Here is a 24854-nt window from a genome sequence, read left to right on the forward strand (position 1 = left end):
ACACTGAGTTGATCTCTTTTCTATAGACGCCGGAGGCGGGCAGCATCAGGTAAAAGAAGTTATTTAGCCTTCTCAAACCTGAGCCTCACGCGCCGCCTATGGGGGATGTGCTAGTTACTTATCGGACCGGCCCACTTCGGTACCGGCCCATCGGGATTCGTCCCGATGGCCAGTCCGCCACTGCACCCAGCCCACGTAAACTGTCAACGGGGGGAGCCTCGCTGCGGGGAAACGGTGGACCTAGTGTCCCGATCGGAGTGGGAATAATAATAATAATCCGTGCATTTTATCCATTAATTTCCCCAACATTGTGGTAAAAAAAACACACGTTTAATCCATGTTGTTGGTGTACTACAACTACAAAAAGCATCGGTTTGTTTTCTCATCAGGAAATGCAGACCGGCTCAAACAAACGATTTTTAATCATCATCCTCACGATCATTTAATGTATCATATGTTCGCCGAATTGACATGAAAGCACTAATAAATGTAGTTTCATCCACTTGAGTTTACAACCACAAAAATAATCGATTTGTTTTTATATCACATCCGACGGGAGGAAATTCAGCAGCTCTCACTCCCGATTTGTAATCCTAATGTAATCATCATCTTCACCACGATCATTTATGTTTATGTCGCCGAATTGACATGAAAGCACTGACAAATATGAATATACTGTAGTCAACTTCATTAAAACGTTATTAACGTGCCTAATCTCAGTAATTCACCATTTCTACGCATGACAACACACTTTGTCCGTGTTTGGCTCTCGAAGCGTTCCCGCATTGACGTCACTTCCGGCTCCCCCCAAAACTTCAAAATGAGTCGAAGGAATTTCCCCCGCGATGTTCGAAATTATTGATATTTAACGGAACGGTATCGCTTTTTCTTTTTTAAACTGACGGTTCGAGATTACTAGTAGCCCAATATGTCATTGCACAACAGTTGTTGGGATGCTGTCACAGGCTCTTTAAGTCTTTGTTTGGAGAGAAAATGTGAAATTCCATTTACACTTCGCTGTGATCGGTGATCTATTTAACCCTTTATGCTGTTACAGTCAGTCAAAGAAGTGTTTTGAGTGCCAGATAAGTTCCTAATAGTCCCAAATATTCATCACATGTTCTGCATTAATACTCCATAAATTGAAAGATATTTGACTGATTTGTAATTGGGGAATTGAGACCCCAGACCCCCAGAGGAGAAAAAGAGAAGAGAAAAAAGTAGAATGTGAAAAAAAAGGGATACAAATTAGAAAAACCACGAGAAGGAGAGAGATTAACAGAGAATTGCCACCGTAAAACATCAAATAAAGGATCACATTCTTTACTTTCCAATGGGGTTCATATGCCAATATGTCTTTCAGAAGGTTCTGAAATTGTTACTATTCATTTAGAGAATTGGCTCTATGACTAGAGTTTGAGTTTCAGAAAGAGGAATTCCTAGAAAGTGCACTAGCAGAGAACTTGGCAGATCTGGTTGAACCGCTTCTGCCTTCAGTGTGGTCTTACTTCTTTAACATTTTGGGGCAGTATAATATACATTTTGAAATACATTTGTTGTATGTTCTTGATTCAAGGAAACACATTCATGCTTAATTATATTCGAAACAAAACACTCCAAGAGTAGCTTTAACATTGAAGAGGCAGAAGAGACAAAACAGGAATGTCTCTGTAACAGCTGAAGCCATGAAGTCATTTCATGCCGACTTACATGGTACCGAACATAAGGACCTCATGAGACAATGAAGACTTAATGTAGCAATACGGATTGAAACCCTGTGGGAAAATTAAGTCCTTATATTGTATAAAGGCAATTACAAACTAGAAAGGCACTGGGAGAGCACAGACCTCCACCAAGAGAAAAATAATGCTTGTATCCACCCCGGGATCTTTGATCTGTTCCCTTGGCCTTTGCTTAAACCTCCGAAAACATTGAAAATTGAAAATTGAAAATTTCAACGGAGTAGAACATACCAAATGTTAAAAATAGAATACATAATAATACAAATTGGCAAATCATTTTTTTTTTTCTGTTGTATTTTTCCATAACGACCAATGAACATGTAAAAAGCATACAGTGAACAGGAAACATGTTGTCGTTACAATCCTATGGATTACACATACTGGCAATGTTGGTTTCATATTGTAAGAATTATTCGCAAGATGGAAACATTACCTACACTTCTGAAATGCTTGAGTCGGTCAAAGAGGATTTTTTTAGCTACAAGTTGTAAGGAGTTAAAGGGAATGTATATCAACTGTCAGAATGTAGGATTTGTTCTCTTTAAAGGCCTGAGTGCGTGAAAAGAAAGGAGAAACCACTATAATGGCGGAACACCTGCCTTGTCAGACTGTCATTGCGTCTTGAATTATTTACTCAGGAATTGACGCACAGTAAGATTTTGCGCTCAACCATTAATGAAGACTGAGATTATTCCACAATGAATTTGCTGGAAATATTTAAAATGCAAATGATCTGCGAGACTTGTAACGTACACAAGTCGTGGACTGGTCTACTGGCTGCATACTAGATATTTTTAAGGATAAGATAAGACCCAGCTGCTCGCCCGCTCGGTGGGGCCCTCCTGTTGCATCATGGTCCCTGAGCAGCGCTGTCACAGCACGTACTCGTTGCGGCTGCTATTAAAAATGAATGGCCATCGTGACTCACGTTCTGGCTGTTTATGTAAGCTTCTAATGCGTGTTTGCTTTGCTGAGGGCATGCATTTACTGTGAAAACACACACACACACACACACACACACACACACACACACACACACACACACACATACACACACACCTATCCGCTGTAGAGGAAACTAAACTTCCCAAACAGACTGTGCTTATTAAATAAGTGCTAACACCTTCGTGAAAAGCGGGGAGTTTAAGGAGAGTTCAAGTTTTCCAACTGCTCTCCGTCTTCACTTTGTGTCTTTCTACGTTACCAGGTATACACATTTCAACTGTACCTTACTCAATAAATGAAACCTTGATTTTCAAGGAAAATAAGACGGTTATAGAACTGCAAAGAACCTTTAAGTAAAATAAGCAATAACGAAATGAAAAAATATTGTCTTAAAGTTAAAAACTCTTAAAAGTAAAAGTCCTTCATGGCCAATATTAAATTACGGGATTATGATTATCTATGGATTTAATTTGTTCATCACAGCTGGTCATGATTGAGATATAGCAGTGGGTTCAAACCCCACTGCAGTCAGCATGTCGTTGTGTCCCTGAGACACTTCACCCCAAATTGCTCTTGTGGGGATTGCCCACAGTATTGAGTATGTAAGTCGCTTTGGATAAAAGCGTCTAACATGTAATGTAATATAGCACATTTGAATTAATGTGTATACTGCTAATATATATCTTAATCTATAATTAAATGTTTATTGATTTATTTTTTGTTTAATGTATTATATCAATCTATAGTAACATATATGTCTGTCAAATAAATGTAGTGGAGTAAACACTAACACTACAATATTGACTTCCAAAATGTAGAAGTATAAAGATTCCAGGTTTTTAAGTTACAAACCCTGTGGTAGAATAATGTAGAAACACTAAAAATGGTACTTACTGTAGGTAGAGCATTTGAGTAAATGTACTTCATAACATTTCACCACTGAGTAGAGGTTGTTATAATGCATGATTAATATTGCCCATAATAGAGAACCGCAGTGACACGTCCTAAAAAAGTTAGCATTTTTACCACGTCCGGTTCCTTCGACAAAAAGCAATGCAATTTCTCCATAGGATTTTGGAAAATAGCTCCAAATTAGGTCTGTGTTTGAAACAAATTGAAGAGACAGATCACGTTTTGTTCTACGACATTAAATACATCAGCAGCTGGTGATTCTTGAAGAGTTTACGTGTCTGAAAAACAATGGTTGTTAACAAGTGGCTGAATAGGACTCCAGAAGTTGTCCAGGCCGTTTTACGTCATTACACAGAACACGTAAACACTCCCGCTAAGTTAGTTTGCCCTTGTTCAGCTTGAAAGCAAGTACCTGCCTCCTACAAACTGTTCAAACAAAAGCTTCAACTTGTACAATTTTAAATCTGTATGTTTGAATATGGATCTTAAGTTGGCGTGACGTTGAAGCAGCGACCCTGCTGTCGTTCGTTTATAGCATAACGTTAGCATTTTGCTTCTGGCGACTAGATTTATGATTAGAAAATTATAAAAGTAGGGTAGACATGTGGATATTATCCAGCTGAACAAAACGTGATCCGTCTGTTAAATTTGTGTCAACCACAGACCTTATTTCCAGCTATTTTCCAAAATCCTATGGAGAAATTGCATTGCGTTTTTGACGAAGGAACCGGAAGGAGTTTACTTCCGGGTTTTAGGACGCGTCACTGCGGTTCTCTTTGATTCTAAACAGCATGATAATGTTTGTTCTGCTGCTGTAAACCACAAACAGACACCTGTGTGAGCCATTAGTCGGCATTGTTTTGCCTGCTTTGAGTCCTTATTTGCCTTTTCCTGTGTCTGTCACGCAGATAGCAGGCTAGTTAAAACAATGCTTGGAAACTGAGAGGTTGGTCTTTTACATATTGGTCAGTCCATTTGCAACATGAAGCAAGACATTTGCCTATGTGTAAAGGTAATACCCCACTGGCTGCTACAGACTTCTCGTGTTGCAACGAAAGCTTGTTTGGATTCATTGTTGTGTGTTGGAACGTGATGATTATCTCTTTGCCACAATCAGCTTGCAACTTTCATTTTCACACACAAAGAGCATACTTCAGAGCTCTTTACTTTGTTTGGTATTGTCTTTTAAAGTCTAATTAAAATGTGTTATCTCCTCACTTAGTTAAGCCCCTGTCACACTGTCCCGAAATTGACACCCGATGGACACACGAATATGGAATTGTGAATTTCGCACGAAGATGGCCCCGAACCACACACGAAGGCAACATTTACATTACATTTAAGACGTACAACTGCAATGAAAGTACCAAAAACAATTATGTTACAGTACTATGATACTGTACTGATATCTTCAGACTTTGTTCTTTACTTTATCCGTCTTTATATGTAGAAAATATTACGTTTTCTCCATGGGCGTCGCAGCCATTATATGAGGGTTGGACAAGTCCCCCCCACTTTTTCAAATGATTAGTTTAGACCCCACCACTTTTACCATGCGGAAAGTCTGTGAATCGGTCTATACACTCGCCGCACTTTGTAGAGCGCTGTGTCAGTGCTTCACTATCAAATCCATTCCACTTGCTTATTGAGAGAATGCCCAAATCAATGAAACTCCGTACCATGTTTTCACTGCTACTTTGTACCAAGGCAGATTCTCACATAGCGTGCGCATGTTCAAGGAGTGTTGCCATAGTTGGACAGCTCAGATCTGTTGTATGAAGCGATGCCGGTAGCGGAGGTACCACACCAAATGTTCAGGAAATGGTTAACAACATGGACATAAGAACATTTTTTTCAAAGAAGAGGAAAGTAAGTCATCAGCTGGTAGCAGTTAATCAGTTAACAGTGATGGCCGCGGCGGCGGCGTCTCACTTCTGGAGAGGAGTTTCGTCTTTATGTCATGATGGAGAGATACAAATACTGAATAGGTTAGATGAGAAAAGGCATTGAAATGCCAGGTTACTAGTATTTATCATGTAAACAGGGAACATGAATAACCCGATCTCTCTGTGCTCATGTAAACACCATATCCCCAATATGATCATAACCGGGATAATACTCATAAACAGCTTACTGATCAGTGTGTTTTACTGGAGCCTCAGTTCGATAAGAGATTATTTTCTGAGTTCTTTAACTTCGGTACTCTCTCTCAAAATGGTAATGTGCATTATGTTTTAATTATACTTCTTATCATTCAGAAGCTGTTTGTGTGTGTTTATGTTGTACGGAGTGCTTCTAGGCAATTTCCATCCCAGTATTCAGTTAACTATTTATTGTCTGTGCACATTACATAGATAGCTAATATTCTACCTACTGCTTGGGACTTTGAGTCTTCAAAATGTCCAATGTCACAGACTGGGACTTACTTTAGAGTCAGTTGTATTTACATTCAGTATGACTTGTTATGATTTAATGTGAAAGAGTATACTGCTCAATAAATAATGATCACTTCACCACCTCTCTTGACATCTAGGAGCTTGAGAGTGAGTCAGAGGCAGAACACAGGGACAGTGGAGAGAGGTCCATTGCTGAGGTGAGTGATGAAAGGGAAATGACAGTTTAAAGTAAATTGTGATGTGGACTCATCCCAGAATTTTAAGGAAATCAGTGGGGATGTTGAACAGGAAACATTTCAATCAAGGGGCATCATATGACCAATATATAGACAGAAGAGCAATTTGAACATTTAAGTCAATGATACCATTCCTAGGTGAACTTAACATCTGTATGGAGTCAGATCAGTCTCAATATTAATAATGCTCAGAAGGATTCACAAATGTATTTTGCGATTTATATATAAATGACTCTCCACAACAATATCTCTCAATGCACACAAATATTTATTGTTGTATATAATTGTACAAAAAAAATGGGCATTTAAACTGCTTTTTATTAATTCAAAGACGGCTCTGAATTAATAATCAAATATGTTTCCTTTCTTTACTACTGGATGAAATTACAAAATGTACCCATCATTTTCCTCATGCTAGTATAGCCACATAAAAGTATCAAACCACCTGTTAAAATGCACCAGAATACAGGAAATCTATTTTTTATTTTGTGGGGGGGGGATCCCCACACCCCCCGTTAAAAATGTCCCCCCCACATTCAGGATGCTTCCTACGCTCATGGTTTTCTCCGTAATGTTGTTTCCAAAGCAACAACAACTTCCTGTCAACTCTCCTTCAAAATAATATATTATATCCTTTTTAGTTTCACAGAACAGAAATTGGGTTATTTACATAATATGTTTACATGATTTTGTTGTGCGATAAAACAACCAGATGGACACACAATAAAGGAAATCTTCAAATTCGGCTGTGATCGTAGCAACATCGGGCCATTCGTGAGGGCATCTTAAGCCTTCGTATGACCGCTGGTGGAGTTTCTCAGGCTCCGGCAGCAACTTCGTGAGCGGTGGCAAAATCTTTGTCATGCCAAAAAATTGCCGAAGGACCTTGAGAAGGTTCATTTTCGTGTTGAATTCGTGTGTCAATTTTGCCCTTCGTAAGGCCATCGTGAGGGCATCTTGTTATCATCGGTGCCATCGGGCATTCGCCCCGATCAGAGTGAGGGCGAATGCACCGATGATAACACGAAGATGACACGACTTGACAAGATGCCCTCACGAGTGCCTTACGAAGTTGCCGCTCACGAAGTTGCTGCCGCAGCGTGAGAAACTCCACCGGCGGTCATACGATGGCTTAAGATGCCCTCACGAATGGCCCGATGTTGCTACGATCACAGCCGAATTTGAACATTTCCTTTATCGTGTGTCCATCGGGTGTCAATTTCGGGACAGTGTGACAGGGCCTTTAGAAAGCAGCGATTAGCAGGGTTTTTCATTCATTTTCAAAGGAGAAAGAAATCATTGTTGGGAGTATCTGTGGAATAAATGGATGCATAATGAAACATCTGTCTTAGCTGTTGACTCCGCTGTTGTGATGGGTTACTTACTTTGTTTAGGTTGATTGTTGCTAGAATACTTTTTTTAACACGCTGACATGGCTGACTAATACTTAGTCAGCCATCCACCATTATTGTGCCACAGATCTAAGAAATGAATTTACAATAAGGCCCACGCTTTGCACCATGAATTCCTCCTTATTTTTCCCGTCTCAAGGTCCGATTCAATACAAATAAAAATACTATATTAAATGAGATATTTTCATTTTTTGCAGAGAGGAAATAAATAGTGTTTATAAAACACACTTATTTCTAATTTTTCTTTTTTTCATAGAGCTTTTTATGACCTCTTTTAGAGATTTTTTTGGTTTGGTTTAAAAAAGCGCCTAGCGACAAAACTTGTGACTTTACTCATCAATAGTAAACGGTAAATCTTGTGACTTTACTCATCAATAGTAAACGGTAAAGAGCCTGCTTTTATGTATCGCTTCTCTAGTCTTTGAGTCTCAAAACGCTTTGACAACAGAAGTCAGCATTAAAACCCATTCATACACTGCTCATCATGAACCTGATGACCGAACATTCAACTGCATTGTTTGTCTGGAAAATCATCAGGCGGATAAGCAAATGGTCTCCTTTGTTTTTTACACAGTGTTTCCAAAAGTGGGTGTTTTCCACTTTCTGGATCTTTTCTATTGTCATGATACCTCAGTTCAACCTTTTATAGGCAAGGCACATTTATTTATATACTGTAGCACTTTTCAACACAAGGCAATTCAAAGTGCTTGTAAATTAATAAAGGTTACATTATTTTTGGGTAGATATGGATGCTTTTTGATGAGATGATAGCAGAAATATATGAGGATGGATGTGTAATGATTTATAGTCAAATCTGAATTGTAATACTTTACTTTAAGCAATAACATTCAAATCTATCTCCATATAGAGGAAATAAAAGTCAACCTAATATGAAGTTGGATGCCAAGAAGACTCTTTTTTAGTTAAATGATGAGGGTCTGCCAGCTAAAACAACTCCACAGCCAGTCCACTGGTCAACTAATATCACTGACAGATTACTTTTGTCATAATAATGAGCCAGGTTTGTGTGTAGCAGAGTTGAGTTTCAGCAACAACAGAACGGCCGTCCAAGGTATGCAATGATGTATGCGCCCCAGATAAATGAGAACCATCACAGAAAGTGAAAAAACTACAACCCACTAAAACCTGACACTTTGGCATACAGCAGAGCAAGACTCTTCATGAAAAGAATCAATCTTCAGAAAGTGCTTGGAAGTGTCGAATCACATCTCCAAACAATACTTGGCCTTCTCTAGTCGTTGCCTAAAGGGCAACCACCCAACAGGACTTTCTTAGGGGGAAAGAGGGGGGCTTCTTTTTATCTTTGATGCAGCCCCAACAGCAACAAGACATCACCATCACATGTTAAGATGCTTAACGTTGCAGCTCGTGCCTCGACAAAGATCCACATGCCTCTGGAGATCCATTAAAGCCCACTTTGACATTTGAGATGATAAGGAGAGACACACTCTCACAGTGTCTAAGATAGTCGTCAGTGCTCAGACATGATGTAGTGGTTTAAACCAGCATCTGTGGAGGTGGGAGGTGTGTTGGACCAAATCCCACTAGACATGGGACTCATGGGACTTCCCTGTGTCCTTCTGTGCCCTCATGCTGTCCATTCTCCAAAGAAAACAACCTTTCCCATAAGAGTTGTCCCGCGCCCATGTTTTAAGATGAACTGCTACCTGAGCATGGTGTAAAACAGGGGGGCCCAACCTTTTTTGAACCGAGAGCTACTTTTAAATTTGCCAGTCTGCCGAGATCTACCAGTCCAAATAGAGAGGCGTAGCCATTACTGACAGCCTACTACCAGGTAAATACACACTACTTGTATAAAACTGACCTTTAATACTCCATAAAATACTGCAGATCCTTTATCTTACCTCTTTCTAATCTACACACATACAGGTATTTAACTGAAGTTACACAACAGTGTTGTTGATACAGAGTTGGAGTTTATCCACACGTCACATACTACAGTGGGTAATGTTTTCAAGAAACATTGAACAGTGCTGCCACATATGACACAGGGAAAAAAGAAAAGACTCAAACCCTTTTTTTGTTGCATTTTAGTCGAGTATAAAAAGAAATGCCTTTTTTAAAATAGGATGCAAGCAACACTAGTTTCTTAACCTGAATTGATAATAGACTATATAATCAATGTAAGTTTGTATTCTTATACCATTTTGTACAATAATTATAATGAATAAGTTCAAACAAACTAAAACTTAAAGCTGATTAATAACGGTATCTAACTTGAAAGACTTCATGTGTTTCGCAAGAACGTGACAGACACGATAAGATGCTATGGGAGCAGCCTTGCTCTTGTTGTTGGGCCTGGTGAAAATGGACTGCTGTGCATTTAGCTGTCCTTTCAGGCCCCTCCCCTTTTGGAGCGTAGGACAGAATTAAGAGGGAATTCCGTCTCGTAGCGTTTGTGCACTGTTTTGAAATGCCGCTCCTAAATTACCCTTCTTCGATAAAGCCACGCTCGCATTGCAGATGAGACAGATGGACTTTGAATTGGAATAGATACAAAAATGATCATCCTCCCACTCGGAGTAAAAATTATATATTTTGGGCTTTTTTGCTTCTGCCATAATTGCGGCCTTGTGTGTGGGCGGACTGTCACTCCTGTTGACACGGACAACAAGTGAAATAGTGCCGACTGCCCACCAGCCACGCCCCTACACATGGGGTCACGCCGGCCAATCACAAAGCTTTGGTGCGTTCAAGTGCATTATTCTGGCACGGGAAGATTATGTTATTAACGATAAAATATTGTTGTTCTATTTTTAGACACATCTCTCGATCGACTGGGAATCTCCCCCGGTTGGGCACCCCTGGTGTAAAACATTAAAAGAGTGATCACATTATTAGAAACAGCTGTCCCTTTCCCTCCGTTTTGTAGTGAAGAGGTCAGTTCACACCTGAGTCAGAGAGAATGACTGTAGAGTAACAAACTCCTGATACTGAGCAAACACAGAACTTTCCATTTGTTGTGATTTGGCTCATTTCTCCTCATGTCATTAATAAATGATTGCCAAGTCATTATGCGTTAAATATATAATTGTTGGAATGTGCTGGAGCTGTGTCAACTGACAGCGCATTCCAGCATCCCATGTACATCCCATTTACAATGTTCTTTCAGATATTTACAATGTTATGATTGCAATCATACAGCCAGATTTTGATTATGTACTTCCCTGCAATGAGCTGGGAACTGACATTACAAACGGCAGTGCGCTCCTGTTAAGCCCCAAAGCCCCCCTCGGCGGGGGCTTTTTTTCTTTCTCACGACACTGTGTCTCAGGGCATCTTAATATTTAAGAACCTATTAATGTGTTATACCAGATTAACGGGAATAATCTCAGCTAACTGACGATACAAACCATTTTTACCAAAACAAAACACAAGTCTCATAAGAAGCATCTAAATGATCCCTGAGCGAAAAATGCTAACGCACTTTGGCACAGAACTCAAGATAAATGATACCCTTATTACTTATCGTAACTGCACATACAAGATATCCGATTAAAGCTGAGGTTCCACAGATTATTTAGGTATATATATCATCACTGAGTGATCCGAACTCTTGAGAGGGGAAGCAAACACAGACATCACAACACGTACCTTTACGTAGCTCACCGTAGCTGTCAATCTGATAAAAAGACGTGTTCAATGGCATTAAAATGAGAAAAAACGCGGCTGAATTGGTTAATCCATAGGTTAATAATGTGTATGTGGAATATTTTTTTAAAATTTATAATCCATAATTCCATTTTTATGTAAACATCGGAGAGTAAAAGTTAGCTGCTAAAGGTAGCCACCAGAGTTATCGCAGCTTCCTGTTTTGGCTATGCGTCACTCTCACTGCTTATTTAGTAATGTGTGTGTATGTGGGAAATCCCCTCGATTCCATTGGCTCTGACAGTTAAAAAGAGATATGGAAAATCCACCCAAATGACCCCAGAATTGTTTTTTTTTGCTAAATCTCTCTAAAAAGGTCACATTTCACTTGTTTTGCATCAATCTTGATACAGGGTACTTATTATATGTTGTAGTTTGGATTCCTAAAGCTTTTAGTCTACCATCCCATCATTCAAGGGTGGTTTTCACTATAAGTAATGTTTTTTTGTTGGATGGGCACAATAATTTACATTTTTGTACTGTGTTCAATCTGAATTGACTTTAAAATAAAAACATCTATATTGATTCTGACACTTCTACATCCAACTCACAGGTGTAACCTTGCTTTGAGAAAAAAGATTATTAATGTAACCCTTTTAGAAGGAAAGATATGGTAATTTGTTCTGGGAATGTCATTTTCGAGCCTGAGACCTAAAAAACAGGCTCGGGGCTTAATTAATGTAGCAGGAGCAGGTCCAGTAAACCACTGGAGGAAATACATATGAAATGTTATACAGTACAACCTAACTATCTCTGCCAAGGAGGTGATGTTTTCAGTTTGTTTTTATTTGTCTGAAGGATTATGGGAGAACCAATTGTCAGGAAACTTGGTGGAAGGGTTTAGCATTGGCAAACAAAGAACCCATTACATTTTGGAGTGGATTCAAATGACTAGGGTTAGGGTTAACTTTCCGAATGCTCTTCTGGTTTTCCTCTGTTTATTTTCTGTTCGTCTGCAGGATTACAGAAAAGCTACGGATCTGATTGTAATAATACATTGTGGAAAGATGTTGCATGTGCCAAGGAAGAACTACAAGTATTCCAGAGCAAAAACATAGAACAAGGCTGATACATGCATATCGTTTTGACATAACAGAACAATTGCACATACAGTTTAAATGCTTTTCTAATTGATACATTGGAACACTCAACTCGCCTGTCTCTATTGATTTACCATTGGCATTTGATGTCTGCAAAGAATCCAGAAAGAGTATTATATCTTTGTGAAATAGTCATTGCTGATGATGGAGCTCGAGTTTAGAAACCAGTTGAGCATTACTTTTCCATACAAATACAGGAGTTGATGTTTTCTTAACCATATGTATCAGTGCAATATTATCTATGATTTATAGATTTATTTTAAAGCAAGATAAAAAAAAATCTTTGGCACCTGTCATTTTGACTAATAAAAACAAATTGCTGCCACTGCTACACGCCAACTCACATAATGCACACTCCCATAATTAGACATGCCATAATTGTCAGAAAAAGGATCCACCAAACAAACGTTTCTCCTAAGTTGACCAAGCCAAACATTACGTGTGCCCTAATTCAAACCAGCCAGCTTGATGTTTACTAGTGTGGAAATCAGCAGTTGTTGAACTGAGCAGGCCTTGAGCGTGAGACTTCTGTGGTCACCAGTTGTTAAATGTAGTTTAAGGCCTGTGGTGAAAATAGACATGCAAGTGTGTGTTTAAAGCTCCTAATAACTACCAGTGTCTGGGAATGCAGAGGACATGTGGTGGACAGACAGACAGACAGTCAGCTGGCTGGTGTGTCGGTCTGTCCTTTTCACGCTATGACGTGTAATGTAACGAGGAGCAGAGATGAGATGATGGATACCAGAGGAGTGATATCATCTCTCAGGCTCGCATGTTGCCCGTATGATTGTATTATTTTACAGTGACGGCTGTATCGAAGTCCAGGTGCTGTAAATTACCAAACATCAATTCACTTGTCTATGTTCTGAACCATGGTGGTGAGGGATGACATATTTGTATAGGTGGACCCAGAAGTAAAAATGGCAAGGGTTCTCTTGACTGAAAGCTAATGTGATTTTTTCTGTGACGAACAAACGTCGTTATAATACGTCCACGTTTTTTACAGCAGAAACATTTTCGCATATTGATACCACTTTGTTGAAGTGTAAATGCAATCGGCAGAATCAATAGCCAACAATTGGCTATAAAAGAAGTTCTTAAGAACTACATGGTTGTTGCATGACTTCACATCACAATCACTAAGCTAAAGGCAGACTTGTAATGGATTCGAGAAGATGACGTTTAGTGGTCTCATCTAGTCTAGCAACCGCCATGGTTATGATACTTAAAGAGCTTACGAAATGCTTTTAGCACCTGTTAGTGGGCTTAGTATATGATAGAGGTTGCATTTGTATTGTGGAATGTGCCATATGATTTTTTTATTATTGATCTATTTTTAATAAATCACGATTATAACAGCATACAAAAGTTGTCAGTTAGTAACAATCGTTCGTTGCGCCGGAAACATCAACTTCGGCCATTTCCGGCGGTGACGTCATGAGTGGAACACAGCTGAGCTCAGTCCCGTTTGAATGCATTGAAGGGCCAAATATTACGACAAAGGATGCACAGCAATAAGACGCCAAGAATAATTGGCAAGCGATATGTTGTATGGGGATGTGGGGCCGTCTCAACATCTGGTTATGGGATGTTTTTGTGGCCAAATAATGATCAAATGTTGCGTATATGGACAAAACAAGTGCGTCGTACGAGGCGGACGTTTGCTAGACCAGGTAACCCGGGGTCGATGAAACCGACGATGTGTGGGGCAGCACATCAAGAGATCGTGTTTCGAACAATCAACAATGCCCGCTAAGGAGAGAGAGTAAACGCTTTCTCGAAGGTTCGTTTTGCTTTCTTACAACGTTACGTTAACTCAACCTTACGTTTGCCATGAGGCTATGTTACTTCCCTTAAGAGCTAGCTGTCTTAGCTAACAACAGTTAGCAGCTAACGTTTTCTGCAGTTTGTGTTTCCACTGAAAAACGTGATGTAGTTATTTAAGGGTAAGTTAACTAAACGTTATCTTACAAGTAGAGAAAGTTAAGTTGTGTTTAAAATCGTCAATGTAATGCACGTTAAAGGTTTTGTGTTGAGCATGAAGTTAGCTTTACTGTAGCTCACCAAAGGTTAGCATGTTAAGCTGCACTTTCTGTGGCAGCTCGCTTAATACAAAGAGGGATTTTGTGCTTCATTGTAAACTTTTCTTACAAATGTGTGTTAATCTACCTGAAATTGTAGGGACAGTTTTTTTCTACTCAACTATACAGACCATTGTTGAGGAGATGCAAAACATACTGTAAATGAGTTGGGTCTGACATACATGTTACTTTGCTGCTAAAAAATGAAACATTATCAGATCACCAAAGTGTGTGAGTCTGTCAGGGGATTTGATCTGTTCTTTGCATGTCGTACAGGGCCTGTACACACTGCTCTGGTATGAATTAAAAATATAATTGTAAAATGTATGTCTCTCGCTTTTGTCATCATTCAGGCTTTGCATTTGAACTCCTATGACTGGTTGCGGACTTGAAGGGAACGACTCCATAGCCTTCCTGACATCCAGGAAAAAGGTGAGATTCTAATCCATTTCAATGCCAACAGCCAGTCATTGTTTTTAACTTTTTTAATATGATTTTTTTGGGGAATTTCTGTTTTATTGGATAGTAGAGATCTACTGGAACCTAACACCAGAGAGAGAGAGATAGAGGGAGGAGATGATATGCAGCAAAAGGCCGAGCCGGATGGTTGCTGCTCCGTGTGGAGCGTGTTCTATCAGGTAAAGCACTTTGGTACCCAGTTATTTATGGTATTGAGTTTGAATTTAGCCTTTGGAAGGTCATTTCCGACAGTGCATTGTAAAGACTGAAAAAACATTTATTTGTCTCAACATTCCTGTAATAATTTGTTTTTTTATTGTTGATATTGTTTTGTTCTTTATTTTTGTTGTGAGAATCACTTTGCAATTGTGTAAGTGCTATATACATAATTATACTAATATTATTGTTGTTACCATCATTACCATTATTAAAAAAAAAATCTTTGTTTTCTTTATTTATCGCTGCAGAAAGGATCATGCCAGCCCACATCAAACACCTGATCAAGAACTTGTGAATCTTCAGGCAGAAAAGATGAAAACACCTGTTCAAAGTTCCAGTTTCCTGTACATGGAACCATGCCTGTCCTCTGTTCCACATGTCTTCAGTCAGTCCTGAGGCCTGTACTACGAAGCAGGATGTTCTCTTCGCGGCTAACTTCAGGGAAAACTCCGGCTTTCCGGTCCTACGAAGCTGGTTCTCTTTTTAGCGGGCTAGATCTCCATGGTAACTTATGCTGAACGGCTAAACTGCCCCGGAGCAGGTTAGGTTGCAGGCTAAGAGCTCAACTCAGTGAAAGCACTGCCTGCTGACCAATCAGAGCTCAGTGTGCGGAGTTTAAAGCGATCAAGTCACAGGAGAAAGGAAACACAGAAAAGCTGCCGTTGCAGGAAAGACGGCCGGCAAAAATCACTGACTGTGTGAACATTAATAGAATATCACCTCCATCTTCAGAGCAATCTGACTATTATAACATTAGCGTTAAGAAAGCTTACTTAAATATCTGCCACGACATAAGTAACCGGATCAGAGTAACATTAAGTACAGTCCGCGGCATATCACTTCATAATGTATCATATATCTCCTTATCTGAGTCAGCTGAGCCGTATCTGGCCGTGCAACACTCACAGCGTCACAGACTGGATGCAGAAGTATTATTTTAAGCAACACATTAAGTTGAGGAAACACTCGAGTCAAATGTAATGAAAGTCAGATGGTGTGTTAGACGGGGCAGTGATATCATGAACCTGTTAATGTACGCATTCAAACACTTGTTCTGTTCCCAGCTGTGTTCACCGTGCAGCTGCAGCTCTGTGGCTTTGATCCTGATCAAGTGTTTAAGTCATGGATGTTTAAAGTTTAACTTCTTCATATTTGACTAGTATTAAAGTGCACTTTTCATTCAGGAAGTATGACGCTGCGCTGTCGGTACGCTTCTCCATGTTTGTGATTGGTCGAATGCTCCAGATACCACCCCTTTCATGTGAACGCGCACCTAACTAGATAGGACACGGCTGGCTTGAGCGATCCACTTGATAACCCGCGTCGTAGGACCGTTTAGCGAGAGCACGTATGTTTTGGATTAGGCCAACCGGCTAACTCAAACATATCCAGGTTAGGTTGAACCGGCTTCGTAGTACAGGCCTCTGGACCCTATGACTCGGACACTAGTTCTACCAAGGCTTATTAGAGGTAAGAGTGGTAGGAGAGGAGTGGAGTTATCTTTGTATTTCGGCTGCAAGTCGACAAAGGTGATCAGATGCTAATAATGATCCGATTCATTTGATATTGATTGTCTGCCAATACCGAATCCTGATCCGATTCTTCTATTTCCCAGATAATACAGCTGCACCGTGTACACTAGCTCTATTTGTTTTTGCCATTGTAATTCACCATAAGCAATTGTTGACTGTAACGTCTAGACTCTATGCCAACCAACTGTAATTTGTAATGTATTATACTTTAACGGTTCTGGCAACCACAGCAGCCCAAATGTTAACGTAAATATTAAGTTTTCTTTTTACAGTGTACTTATATCTGTACATTTCTTTTCAGTTTGCTTCAAGAAGTGGCTTCAACAGACAGAAGTGCAGGTCAGATTGGGAAAGGCTGGACGCTACACAACGGGAAACATTATAGACATGAACAAGGAAAAACAACAAACACTTTCTTTGTTGCCTTGTTCTTATCATACATAGTGTTACGGTTTTTGTTACCATTTAAATATTGAATTCTATGTATTACTTTTATTTTAAATCAAATGCACCGGTTTTAGATAATATATTTATTTTGATGTGTAGGTTGATTTGCAGGTTGGTTGTTATTTGTATAATTATTGTATTGTTACTGTGTATTTTATTATATTAACTAGCTATTTATTAAATTAAAATACTATTATGAACACTATACAATGTCTTTATTTTGTAGATACCAGAATACATGACACAATGAATCTTTGTAATATATTTATGTTCTCTTGTTTAAATAATCATACCAGTATTTAATGTATGCTGGTCACCTGGAATCCTGGTAAGCTCCCAGCAGGGTATATTTAATACTATTCTTAAACATAAGCTGGTGATAGATGGATAAACCAGCCATCCTGGCCAGCTGAAGTGTCCAAAACCCCTCTCCAGCCAACCATTCCAGCCTAATATATACTGGCTGGTCAATTTACAACAGCCTGACCAGCTATATGTATCTAAACTGGTTATTTCAGCAGAGTCATTATTATTTATTTACTATTTTTTGAGAATCTCTGAATTTTAGTCAAATGTATATACCAGTCTCTGTTCTGTTGCCTGAGCCAAGTTTGCCTGCTACATTACGATGTATTATTATTGATTTACTATTTATTGAGAATCTCTATGAATTAAAGTCAAATGTATACCAGTCTGTGTTCTGTTGCCGCATCGGATCTCCGCCAAATGAGTCTTGTCTGTCACTCGATTCTGTCTCCAGAGTCCGACATCAGCCACAGAGGTAGTGTATTATTCAACAGGTGTTCTACTCAACCTGATCTCACCAGAATGCGTGACTCCACCACGACTCCTTAACACCACAATGCGTGGTGGAGTCACGAACTTTGTTACAATTGCGTGTCGGCACCACGCAAACAACCCCAATGTAAAGTGAATGAGGCTCCTTTGTCGTGGTGCACACACGCATTTCTACAACGTGCATTGTGTGTAATGCAACTGTTATTTTTATTAAATTAGTTAGGCCAGAGCTTCAGCTGTGTCAAATAGATTGTTCCCTTCAGTTAACGTTATTTAAAAGATAATGATCATGTCCCCTGTATTGTATTACGAGCGTCCATTCCCATTGGATAACGGAGAATTTTACACCCGGAAGTAAGTAGCCTATTCTCCTTACTGTCGATTGATTTTACAGTGATATCTGCACTACTCATCGACTAAAAAACACCAAATTGTCCTTGTTAATTACACAACATTGATTGGTTTGAATTGTGTGCAATGCTTTTGTATTTTCCCCCTTCGATTCGGAGAAACAAATATATTTTCGGAGTTTTTGGACGGCAGAAGACACTACACTACCCAGAATCCTCAGCTATCGTTTGGGACTACACCATGTGCTTAGCTTGACAAACCCCGTGATCAGTCCTCAACCTCTGTGATTGGATGCGTGACGTTTACACAGAGCGTCCAAAAGGACTTTGAAATGGAATGAAACCCATCGACGGCACACTATTCAAAACAGGAATCGAACGTGTCCTTCCCCCCCCCCCCCCCCTCTTAGGTCACAGGCTCCTCCAACAGTGCTACGCAATAAAACAGATACACAGAAGAAATAGTGCAATAAGAGTCTATATACAAGTGATTGGAATATGATATATTAGATAAATAATTTCTAAGTAGCAGCCAGATGAATGTTATTTCTAAGTTCAGGTGTTTAATAATCGTATAGCCTGTGGGATGAAGCTGTCTCTGTGTCTGGTGGTTTTAGTCCGGATGCTGCGGTACCGCCTGCCAGACTGCAGCAGACAGAACCGTTTGTGGCTGGGGTGATGGGGGTCTTTTATAATCCTGAGGGCTTTCTTTAAGGTTAACCTGGTAGTTTTACTCCACTACATTTATTTTAGTTACTTTACAGATTTGGATTAATGATGTGAAATATAAACAACCCTTAAATCAGACTTTAGTTACACCTGAATGAAATTCAGTGATGGTGATTGTCAAGTGCCAACAATCAGGCGAGATATTTGATAGTTGGTGCTTGAGAAGACTAAATATTTATCTGCAGATCCGTTTAAAGCATGTTCATTACTCGTTATTCTCTAATAGTTCATTAAAGACTGTATATAATTGCTATTTTGCACATCCCTTTCAAGATTTCAAGATTTTCTAAGGTTTGTTGACATATCATATACACAACAGTGTAGTTATGCAATGAATGAAAAACTTGGGTCACAGGTTCATCAACAGTGCATTACAAGACATCTATCAATGTGTGTATACTTCCACCATTACACTGTCGTATTCTGCACATTTCTTTAATTAAAGCCTTATTAGTTAGCACATCCTCCTATCAGGCACTAAACTGTTTTACTCTAGATATCATTTGAGTATCTTCTTGATATTTTCTATTCTATATTTATATAATTGACCTTCTACTTTCCCACTATTTTGTATGTAGGCTACTCTTAATATTTGAATGTTTTCATAAAATATAACACGTTCAAAAGTGCGTTACAAAAATGAAAGACATTAAGAAAAAGGCATTTTAAACAGTCATTAAAAAGCAACACAATCTTCCTGCATTGCAATTACTCTAAACGTGTAATAACGTGCTTTAACCAGTAGGGGGTTTGGGTTAAAAGGCTGTCAAGTTTACAGTGTTAACAAAATAAAATATACTGCTGTTTCCGGTTTAGTTTACGACGAATATTATTTTGTTATTGTTTTGATATTTGTAAAACAAAAGCGATGGAAAAAACCCATAGCAACCAACAAAAGATGGTCTCAACATGACCCAGTCGTCTAGTAGTTAATAAAAAACAATAATATCAAAACAAAATATTACTACTAACTTTATTGTGAAATTAAAACAGAACGGTAAAAGAATAGTTTCCGGTGTATTCTGATGCCCGATCTCTGTAGATAAAGAAAGAACTAAGACAGATGTGTAATATTTAATGCAGCCAAACCATTTATTACAATGCATTCATGTGATGACCTTCAAAGAGTAAAGCAAGCACTGCTGAATAAAGTATGATTTTCTCTTTTACGAAACCTTTTTTTTCATATGGAATGCAGTTGGAGGTCAACCAATCACAGAGCTTGAGGACTGATCACGGGGTTCATGGTGTAGTCCCAAACGATAGCTAAGGATTCTGGGTAGTGTAGTGTCTTCTGCCGTCCAAAAACTCCGAAAAAATATTTGTTTCTCCGAATTGAAGGGGGAAAATACAAAAGCATTGTACACAATTCAAACCAATCAATGTTGTGTAATTAACAAGGACAATTTGGTGTTTTTTAGTCGATGAGTAGTGCAGATATCACTGTAAAATCAATCGACAGTAAGGAGAATAGGCTACTTACTTCCGGGTGTAAAATTCTCCGTTATCCAATGGGAATGGACGCTCGTAATACAATACAGGGGACATGATCATTATCTTTTAAATAACGTTAACTAAAGGGAACAATCTATTTGACACAGCTGAAGCTCTGGCCTTCCTTAAAAACAAACTAATTTAATAAAATTAACAGTTGCATTACACACAATGCACTTTGTAGAAATGCGTGTGTGCACCACGACAAAGGAGCCTCATTCACTTTACATTGGGGTTGTTTGCGTGGTGCCGACACGCAAATGTAACAAAGTTCGTGACTCCACCACGCATTGTGGTGTTAAGGAGTCGTGGTGGAGTCACGAATTCTGGTGAGATCAGGTTGGTTCTACTCGTGACGTGCGTGACGTCACTAACCGGCGAAAGCTGTTTTGTTCGGAGCGGTCGTGTAACATCGGAAGTGAGCATGGAACGTTGTAATAAACCACGATTTATAAATACTGCGGGCATATTGTCATGAATGACATGATTTCCCATTAATAATAGTATATATATTATCGTAATAAGAACAGTATTGTCCTTCATTTCGTAAGCTCTTTAAAGGCTCCAGACATTTACGAGTAGGGTATTTACTGAAGATTTTATGTTGTAGAAATTAAATATCAAAATCATTTATGTCACACATCTTACCAAAAACATGTTAAAATGGCTGACTTTGAGACGAGGGAACTGCCAAAATGCTAACTAATTTCTGGGTTTTAGGACTCGTTCCTGCACCCCTCCACCACCTAATCTTTCTAAAACCCCTAAACAAAGCCATGTCCAAGAAGTCAGAGTGATCAAATGGTGGTTATGGTAAATGTGTGTTGCAGTATATTACAACAGGATAAAAAGTGACTGTGGCTGTTTCACATCAAAGCCAGTGTGGTTTCAAGTTCCAGATGGTCTTATATACTGAGAGGTTTCAGTTACATATGCCATTTTACAAAAGTGTTTGCATATATCTGGTGGTTTGTGTGTCCATGGCTTATCTCAGACCATCCTGAACCAACCTGCCTCGTATTCTTTGTGCACATTATTCACTGTGTTGCGGTGATTCACATTGTGTTATTGACTGCTGACTTCTCACTTTTCGACACGGGCAGCTCAGCAAGTGTTTAACAATGCTGTAATTAGGGCTGCAACAAACGACTAATTTGATGGTCAATTAATCTATCGATTAATGAAACGATTAATCGACTATTCGGACTATTATGCCTTGCACAATTTCTCAAACGCTCTTATTTAGCCATCAACTTTTAGATTTAGCTTGAGGTTGTTTTAGGCATGTGGAAACTAACAATGAAGACAATAAAAATGAATACTTGATTAAAAAATACATATTATTAAATTAACTAAACAAATTGTTTACAAAATGAACATTGCTTTTTATTTAAATTAAATAAATAATATTTCACATCAAAAGAAACAACAGTGTTTTAACAAATAATAAATAATGTGACGACAGAACTGTAAACAGAATAGCTGAAACTTTAACAAACTAACTAATTCAGTTACCTCAAATCATTACCCCATGTTTATATAATTGTGTTAACTCCATGTGTTGCTGCTAGCATACATAACACCTGACGTGGAAACGTTACTCGTGGATGGGGCTACAGAGCTACTAGAAAGACAGTCGAACCCGGTGCATTTCTCCGTCTGGATGTGGAGCACTTTTGCTAAATGTTTAGACAAATTGCTCGTGTAACCGCCCTTACATGCTAAACTCTTATTGCACTTTTGGCAACGAGCATCGAGATGGGTAAAGTTTAACCACACCTCGGAGCGCGTTCTCTCCGCCATCTCCGCAGTGTGTTGCTGCATGTAGCAGCCGCGTGTGTGTAAACTGCCCCGACTCCTCCCACACAGACCAGGGAGAGAGATCTCGTCTGATCGAAAATACATCATAGACGCATTTGTTTGTCTTTTTAGTTTTTACATATTATAAACGAGCTGGCCACACTAAGACTCCGATATAATGTTTTTGTATCAATAATACATGACATATATTTTTTAAATGTCTCCAGTACCAATAACGTTGTAGCTTAACGGCGCGTAAAACGCACGTGATGACGTCACCAGCGAATCGACGACTGAATTAGTTGGCAACTAATTTGGTGATCGATTTTAATCGATTAAGTCGATTAGTTGTTGCACCCCTAGCTGTAATAGCAAAACACATTTCCGGTAAGCCTTACCTTGTCTGTCAGGCAACACTTAAACAAACCTTTGTCGTAGCTCAAACTGACATCGATAAAAAAGAATTGGAAAGCATCTGCAGATACATTTCATACCCAATTACGATCCACTAAAGTAAGGCATAATACAAGATGAATAAATGTTCTGGTAAATTCGGCACCATCTGATTTTAAGATCCGGTTCTTCTCACATTGTTTTCGCCTCTCTGCAGCGCTGTGGATATTTGTCCCAGCTGTGCTGTTGACAGTAAGTCGATCGTCTACAATTCAAAAACCTTTATTTATCCAGGTAAAATCCCATTGAGATCAATGATCTCTTTTTCAAGGGAGACCTGCAGAAGTGGGTTGTGCTAATGAATCTCATCTGACGGCTATATCTCTGTGGTGTTAGGGACGCATCAACAGCCAGCGTGTTTGCCTCATATTTCCCTGTCTCTCCACCCTACTACCCCACTATAAACAGCCAACCAAACCCACAGTTGTTTCAAGCTGGCTGTAAAAAATATCTGCTTACTCTGGTGTTAAAGAGGCGGCTAGATGAGCAGGTCTGTGATGTGGAGCAGCGTCTCTAGGGGAACACTTCTGTTATCACTCCTCAGACCAGCTTTGTGTCTGCTTCAGAGCTCATCAAGGCAAACAAACTGTCAGACACTCCAGGGAAGAAGAATATGCTCTGTACGCAGATTGTATTTGGCATTTTTAAAGAAGACACCAATTGTATATTGAATTTGTAAGTTTAGGCTATTATTATTATTATTATTATTATTATTGTCATGATGGCCTGAGATCAGTAACTCACAGAGAAAAATCAATAAGGGCTCCAGTGTCTTGCTTAGGAGCATTTATCCATTTGACCTTATTCAAATCGTTCTTATTGATTGTCACATCCTCTGTAGATCAACGTCTCTATTTTAGTGTGATTGTGCAGAAAGTAGAGAAGAGATTAGTTCCTCATTGCAGAAATGGTAAGAAGGCCTACATAAAAAAAGGTTCCCTAATATTATATACACACACACACACACACACACACACACACACACACACACACACACACACACACATACCATGTATACATCACTTAAACTACACATGCCTAACCCTAACAAAGTCTTCACCCTAACATTAATGATTCCCCTTATGGGGACCTCCATTTTGTCCCCATAAGGGAAGCCAGTCCCCACACGTGACTGTAAACAGATTTAGGTCCCCACAAGGATAGTAATGCTAGGCCACACACACACATATTATAGACCCTTTATATTTTCAGAAATAGGATAGTCAGTCCTTCACTGAATAAGTTAAAATAGTAAATACTCCATTACACGTCAAAGTCCTTAATTAAACATGTTACTAAGGTAGAAGTACAGTATACAAGGGTTACAGTACACATATTATCAGCAAAATGTAATTCAAATATCAAAAGTACACTGTAGGCAGAAAGCCTCTTTCAAGGTATTATAGTGTTAAAGAATTCATGTCATGTGATATAATTTTTTATGTTGAAGTTTGTCATTCTTGAGGCAATTATAACTTGTTTAAGCTTAAACACTGTTTATCAATCAATCAATTATTCAATCAATCAAAATACTTTATTAATCCCAGGGGGAAATAATATGTTGCCACAGTTGCACCATATACGAATGAAATAAATCATATTAATATAAACTAGTGCTGTCAAAATGATCGCGTTAACGGCGGTAATAATTTTTTTGAATTAATTGCGTTAAAATATTTAACGCATGTGCAGAATGGCCCGCCCCATACGTGCCACCAGTGGCAGCGCCGGGGTGTGGCTGGGGTAGGCTACACCCATACCAAGAAATGGCTTAGCCCCACCATGAAAAATGATGTTAAAGTAAGCAAAATAAAGTCTGCCAACTCGCGGAGTAAATTGCACCAGACAGCAGTTAGTAAGATTGATTTCAGTAGCCACGGTTTTGAAAAATTTCGCACTTCTCAATAAAACATCTTCTGGCCAATCAGAATCAAGATAACGGAGCGTCGTGTTGTTGCAGGAAGTCCCGACGGAGAGTACTTTTGCTGTAGTACAGGGCAGAGCCATATAATAGTAATAATATGGCTCTGGTACAGGGGTGCACATAACTGGTACA

At 39.1% G+C, this 24854-nt stretch overlaps 1 protein-coding gene and 1 long non-coding RNA gene across 5 annotated transcripts in view; both read left to right on the forward strand.

Moving 5' to 3' along the window:
- The window catches only part of LOC117465777 (myocyte-specific enhancer factor 2A-like), an 89984-nt gene that overhangs the window by 54782 nt on the left and 10348 nt on the right, over nt 1-24854 (forward strand). For 2 of the 3 annotated variants that reach the window (XM_034108796.1, XM_034108805.1), the window contains exon 4: nt 6133-6192. The exons of the other annotated variant lie outside the window; for it this stretch is intronic. In XM_034108796.1, coding sequence (XP_033964687.1) covers nt 6133-6192 — 60 coding nt within the window. The remainder of the gene's footprint in view (nt 1-6132; nt 6193-24854) is intronic. 3 annotated transcript variants of the gene reach the window in all.
- On the forward strand, nt 14052-16009 carry LOC139435532 (uncharacterized). Of its 2 annotated transcripts, none has more exons than XR_011644775.1 (4): nt 14052-14219; nt 14871-14949; nt 15044-15155; nt 15444-16009. It is a non-coding gene; the product is annotated as an uncharacterized lncRNA (long non-coding RNA). The 2 variants fall into 2 exon arrangements; XR_011644776.1 differs by having other exon boundaries at nt 15047-15155.

The sequence above is a fragment of the Pseudochaenichthys georgianus genome, chromosome 3, assembly GCF_902827115.2.
Source record: "Pseudochaenichthys georgianus chromosome 3, fPseGeo1.2, whole genome shotgun sequence".
NCBI classification, from domain to species: domain Eukaryota; kingdom Metazoa; phylum Chordata; class Actinopteri; order Perciformes; family Channichthyidae; genus Pseudochaenichthys; species Pseudochaenichthys georgianus.